At 54.7% G+C, this 6,734-nt stretch overlaps 1 protein-coding gene across 1 annotated transcript; it reads left to right on the top strand.

The window, feature by feature from the left end:
• C8A04DRAFT_28313 (uncharacterized protein) lies at positions 1-1,976 on the top strand (the record flags this gene model as incomplete). The annotated part of the gene is made up of 2 exons (XM_062780600.1): positions 1-843; positions 972-1,976. 2 exons carry the CDS (start codon positions 1-3, stop codon positions 1,974-1,976), a joined length of 1,848 nt encoding a protein of 615 aa, XP_062637340.1.
• Positions 1,977-6,734: the final 4,758 nt, after the last annotated feature.

Consider the following 6,734-nt stretch of genomic DNA (forward strand, 5'->3'; position numbering starts at 1 on the left):
ATGGCATCCTCGAATGCCCCTTCGCCCCAGCCTCAACTAGACCAACACCTTATCGCGAGAATGAGCAAGATTGGAGTCCAGGAGGCCAGCCACAACCATCACCAGCCTCAACAACACTACGCACCCAGATACTGGAACCAAGGTTCTGCCGCCCCCTCAAAAGCTAGCTCTGAAGCCTTGGACAACCAGGCGCTCCATGGCTCTCCCGTGACCAGCGGCCTCCAACGCACCGCCTCGTCTCAGTCTTCGCCTCGCGCCTGGGAGTCGCCAGAACACCTGGGCCCCACGCCTTGGGAGGCCGCCACGGAGCAACAACTGCACAACCCTTACCCAGGCTTGGACCCCCAGCTTTCTGGCTACATGTACAGCGGCGACAGCGGCATGTCAGCCCCGTATCCCGCAGACTTTGTTCCCTCATCCGGCTTCGATGACCCCGAGAGCGGCTACAGTACCTCCCCGGGACAGGGCGAGTTTCCCCCAACCCCTGAGAGCGCCCACCTCATGTCGCCATGCAGCACAACCCTCACCATGACCATGGACGATCCTCCCGGCTCTCCTGGCGACGACACGGTCAGCCAAGCCGCAACCCTCGTCGCGCAGATGGGTGGTAGTCCACGCAACAACAAGACACCGCCCTCTATGTTGCATCAAGATGACCAGGGGGACAACGACAAGAACGGCGAGGCGTATGCCAAACTCATCTACAAGGCGTTTTTGAGCACACCAAGGCACGCCATGACGCTGCAGGAAATCTACCAATGGTTCCGGGAGAATACCGAAAAAGGCAAGAGTGGCAGCAAAGGCTGGCAGAATAGCATCAGGCACAACCTGAGCATGAATCATGTAAGTTCTCAACTGTCGTCATCCGTCTCTCATTGTCCTTGGCCGTCCCCTATTGTCTCTCTCTGCCCCTCTCGCTCTCTGCTTCTCCCCTGTTTGGACGGTGAACATACAACTAACGAGTTTCCCAGGCCTTTACTAGGCGTGACCGCCGTCCAAGTGCGGGTTCCATTAGCGAAACCGGTCAGTCTAGTGCCAAAAAGGCGGCAGAGTGGTACCTGGAGCCATGGGCGGTTGCCGGCGTTCTGAGCACCACGCGCTACCGGAACGACAACCAGGCCCGGCGAGCGGCTCGGCGCAACGGTGCCCATCTCAACGCGCAGGTGTACCGGCCCTATCACGCGCCGCAACACGCGCACCATCCGTCCCTTGGCCGGAGCCGTGGCCGTGCTCTGCGCGGCTCTTCGCGCCAGTCTCCGCGGAGTCACACGTTCCCCATGGCTGGAGTGGCCACGGCGGCTGTTCACCCCCAACAAGCGCAGCACCACCAGCAACTACCCACTCATGCTTACCACGCCTTCGTCCCTGTCCGGAGTACAACGTACCCGCAGCCACACCACCATGACGTGGTCTTGAGCGACTGCTCAACCCCGTCTCCTCCTCCCTACAGCACCGCCTCAAGTGCATTCTTTGCTCCTCACCACGTTGGGCCCAATGGCATGGAACCATCGAGCCCAACTGTGAAGTACGAGTACCCAGCTGAGCCGCTGTATTTGGGACACCAACACAGTCACGGTTATCCCGGGGCTATGACATCCGGCCCAGCAGATACTTTGCTGAGCGCGCCTGCGCCTGTCCCTTCATCGAGGCCAGGATCGACCGCGCCAACGGCTACATCTGCTCCATCGCCAACAAGAGCAACAACACCTACCACAACCACAGCCGCCCTGACCGACGCCATGGTGTCTGAGCCAACGACAAGAGCACCATCATCATCATGCTCATCATCCTCGTCAACGTCAGGCAGCGGCGACAGTGCGAACGTGTTCCAGGACAGCATGCCTTACTCAACCGCCACGGCGGCCACGCACACGGCATATCACCATCACGCGCATCAACATGGGTACCAGCACCACCAGCATCAACGGAGTCACCCGATGCAAGGGGGGTGGTATGGCCAGGGGCCGGGGTATTAATTGCCTTCGGTTGGGTTAAGTAAGTTGGTTGGTTGGTTGGTCCGGCGGTCAGTGTACGAACATGGGAGTGGGAGAGTGGAAAAAAAAGGCACGAGTAATGCTATTGATGGTGGTGATGTGTGTCACTCTGTCGGTTTGTCTGCCTATCTGTCTGGCTTATCTTGTTAATATCTGGAACTGGTTGAGGGCTGGTTTTCGTTCTGGTCTTGAGAACAACGGTTTGAGTTGGCAATGGTTGGTTGGGTTGGCTCTTCGTGTTTTTTTCCCGGACGTTTATTTTTTTTTCATTCCCCTGTTCTTGTCTCTTCACTTCATTTTCTTGCTCTATTTTTCGACTCTGGGCATACATTCCTACAGTACACTACACACTGTCTAGGCCGGCAACGGTTTCCCGGTCGGGGGCTTGAGCGGTTGGGCGGGTGTTCAGCGGGGCTTGGCGGAACGAACTTGTCGGATGGTCCTTTCGGCCTTTGATAGACGCGGCATTTTCCCTGCAGAGGGTTCCCCCTCGGAGCGGGGGTTACTTTTTGTACACTACTTTTTTCTCATCACATTTTGGTGTCGGTCCTCTGTGTGTGCGTCTCTCTCAATGGAACAATACCCTCGGTTGGTTGGTTGGCTTTCTGGTTTTGCACTGCGCTTTTTTTTAAAAATTTTCTCCCTCTTCCTGGTCTTCGTCATTTTTCTGTTGTCCGCGAGGGGTGTGGGGAACAAGAAAAAGAAAACCTGGATGAGAATGCAGAAAAGAAAAATACGGCGATAGGTAAAATGCAAAAAAAGGATTAAGGAAGCAGTAATTCACTAAATATTCCACTGCATGACGATAAACTGATCATTTCCAGTGATTGAGTACTAGACCAAGAGATAGCTTCTGATCTTTTTGGAACGCGTTCGTTGTCTTTTTTTCCCGCTGCATTCGTGATATCCACCCCCGGTCACTTCAATGTCTCGATCGATCCGCCTGACAGACGTAGACGCACGTCCGCAATAGCCGCGAAGGCCCACAAATCGCACTGCGCGCCCGTCCCCATCCGACACTATTTCACAAGCGCCGCCCCAAGATCACCTGCCGTGGGGGCGAAGGTCGCTTGAAATGGCCCTCACCAACACTATCTTGGTGGTCATGGTCACGCCATGTGCAGGGCGGTCAGTTGAAAGTTGGAAGTTGACTGAATTCGGGCCTACGGCCTGCCCAGGTGGTCACTTACACGCCGAGCCCAGGTGTGGGTCCCGCGGCCGTCGACAGCTGCATGGAAGCTGCGTCTGTCTGTCCGTTGGCAGTCAGTCCAGTGTGCGCGCCTGCAATGACCACGCGGAAAGAGAACTTGGGGGCGCAGGTTTTTCTCTTCCAACCAAGGCAGCCACGGAGCCAGAAAAATCACCCACACACCCGTTGTGATGCTTTGAGCAGGCGCGAGGAGGGTAAACCTGGAAGGAACTCCCCTCGATGTCGGCTCGTGTCGGGTGCTTCGGCCGCCATGCGCGCCTGACTGGGCTGAATTGTTGCGCTTTTTTAGCGCCGGAGGCGCTGAACTCGAAACCCCTTGGGCGGGGGTGTCGTTTCTGACCCCACTTTTCAACCGCCCTGCAAAAGGCCCGTTAACCTCTCCAGTGCCGGAGTTATGCGGCGATCTATCTCCGCTCCCTCCTCCTCTTCTTGACTCCCTTGCCAATATCACGTTCTGTTGATGTAACCAAGCAACCTTGGCCGGGACGGGCTCGATCGAGAGAGATGATGGAGTTGTTCATTATAAAGACGTATTCTTGTTGGCGGAGAAATCTCACCGATGAGCTCCATTGTTATTGTTGGTGGGATACCGCTGGAATTACCCTGGACTTCCATGCACCGAGACCTTACCATGGGAATGGCCTCGAGACTTTTCGTCATTTTCCCGCATGAATTTTTCTTCACATCAGTGCTAACTGTCCATCGTCATATTTTTTCCTTTCCTCTTCCCTTTCATCCAACCCTCCAAGCAGAGAAAGCAGCAACGATGTAACTTGCGCAGGCCGCGGTGGGGCAGCGCGCCGCAAGTCACTCGGGCACCTCATCCGGGTGCAACAGTGTCGTTAACGATTGACAGCGTTGGCGGAGACCTGCATTACGCTGCATGGGGAGAGATCCTTCCCGCAGCAGCCAGGGGGGGTAGAAAGGTGGAGGACGGGGGCTCTTCACCTTTCCATGTTGGTAAGCGTGGTTCGATGCCGCGCAAGGACGGGTACTTGCATGGCCCGCATCACATCGTGCCGTTGTTACTTTGCGGGCCATTTTTTTTTCATTCTTCGTTTTGGTTATTTGCAAAAATGACCCTCGATACTACCAAGACTAAAAGCATTGTATTGGCTAAGTGCTTTGCAAAAACTATGACATTTTCAAGCTTTTGCGATCTTGCGTGACGACCTCAGATGAGTTTACGTCACGATGCCCCTGCTGCCCTCCACACCAAAACTGTTGACAGAGCTCGGCTCATCTCGCCGAAACTGGCACTTTGTTGCCAAGAACACAAAAAGGATATCGGAGACAAATCTTCGCCGCAGCTGCGCAGGACTGGGGCACAGAATTACCCGGTTCGAGGAGTGGGGGAGTGGGGAGGGAGAAAATAAGCTACAAAGTTGGCCGCATGGCGGCACAACCGCCGTGTTTCGCCCACATACGCTACGGACATTAGATCCCTAAAACCCACACAGTCAGAATTTCCAGACGATGTCCTTGACTCGACTGAGACACTCCAAGGTGCAAAAGTCCATTTGATTTGTAGTGAGTGAATAAGCCCCGGTTTCCTCGGATCATACCCGAGCAGCTCATGAGATCCCCTTCCCCACACTCACTCCCTTTGTTCCCGTTTCGTAACGCCCATGAAATCTACCAAGGGTAATCGCCATTCAGAGCCACACCTTTACTTCGCCAAGGCGCTCCAAAGGCAAGACAATTTCGTGTTCCGACGCTCCCCGAGACACACTGAAAAAGAAAGTCGAGGAGAAAGCCACGCTCGTGAGCGGCAGGACATGATTCGCCATTGTGCCGAACTCGGACGCCACCCCTTTTTTTTGTTCCTGTTTCTGAGCGCCGGCCTCACCCAACGGCCGACTAGCAACAGAGGCTTACCATGGACGGTCTGTTGGAAGTTGAATCCTTTGGGGGGCCCGAAACGGAAAAGAATAGGACTTTCCCCCGGATTGGACATGGTTGGGAATACCGGCTTGAGACCTGAATTTCCCGAAGACCGAGGATTACCAACAGACTTTTTCGGCTGTCGTGATCGTTCATGTTCGGCGCGTGGGTGAAGTTGTCCGATGGTTGAAGGAGGTTGAATTTTTGTGATGGGGAACTGAATGCCGGGGAAGCATGACTCGTACAGAAGCCCAGTGTCTCGGCCCGTCCGAAATGCATCGGTGCGGTACTGTGCAGAAACGCGGCCTGGGCTTCAACTGGCTTTAACTCTACTATGTCCGGGAGAATCGCCATGGAAAGTGGGGAATGCAGGTGGGCGAAATTGTACGTTCACTGGTGAAGTCACTTGATGTTGAACTGCCGATAAGTCGACGAGGCTGTAAATCAGGCCTTTGGCTGTTAAGAATTAGGTTTTCGGCAGGTAATTATTAGTATTACGTGGAAATTCAACCTGGACGCTCTGGAACCGCCCGGTGTCGCGATTTTAAGGGTAATTTACCTGCAGAGTGCTGACGAATGACGGTAGGTAGTTATCGCGATGTGTTCTTCCTCACTAACGAGGTAGGCAAGGCCATTATGCAGATTCGGGATGTGGGAGGTGTTACGTATGCCCAATCTGAGAGGAGAAGACGTTAGGCTTCGCAAGCATGTCACGCTTATGGGATGTGCATGTTGAAAACCGGGCCTACCCCCGGGGAAGAGCTCACCGGCCAGCAAGCCCACCCTGTCAATTTCAAGAATCAAGGTGTGACGGCGGCCAGGGATCAACGGCATGAAGGAACGAGATGGGGCAATGTATGCCACTTATTGAGGGCTGGCATGGCTGGCTGGCTGCTTGGCTGACTGGCTACGCTGGCTCGTGGCTGGTCAGATGACTTGGACGGGGCGGGATGGCGCGCGAGGCGTCTCGGCTTAGGCAAATCACAGCGGCATTCTCACGGGAATGACATTCTAGCGCACCCTGGGAACAACGGGAAGTGGGAAGCTCCGCAAGGAACTAAGGTTTGGCACTGATACAGAAGGTTATCTCTGCGTCTCCTGGTCACAAGGATAGTTCGGCGTGGGAGAGCGAGAGAACTGGTTAAACTGCCATGGACTCACCATAGCGCGATCGATCTGATCGCCTCATAACATTCTCATGAGTAACCAAGGCTGGAACCCAACTTCTTGTGAACTGCGTGCGCAACAAATGCAGGTAACCTTCCACCTTGCGCTTTTTACCGTTCTGTGTGACCACCTCATTATGCACAGAATACCCTGTCCAACCTGACCATGTTTCGAGAAGGCGAGAGCCGTCAGAAAATTGCATTCCCAGTATGCCCCAGAGCGCGCTGGATTATGTGCTACTGTGGCGTTGGAAAGGGGTCTTGAATGGAGCTGGGCACTGGAGTTGTTGATCGGCTTGGCCAACTGTCGCGCAAGTGATTATCAATGAAACGAGCTGAAGACCCCCTACCTATGTGCAAAAAACGCCCCGTGGACTCGCCCACCGCCTTTCTGTTGCTATATCAGTGGAGAGGTATTAATTATAGGAGCTTCGCAGGATGGGGCAATGGTGTTGATGCCAGCACCCGCGTCCTCCTGCA

This window comes from Dichotomopilus funicola (genome assembly GCF_033296635.1).
Source record: "Dichotomopilus funicola strain CBS 141.50 unplaced genomic scaffold C8A04scaffold_28, whole genome shotgun sequence".
NCBI classification, from domain to species: domain Eukaryota; kingdom Fungi; phylum Ascomycota; class Sordariomycetes; order Sordariales; family Chaetomiaceae; genus Dichotomopilus; species Dichotomopilus funicola.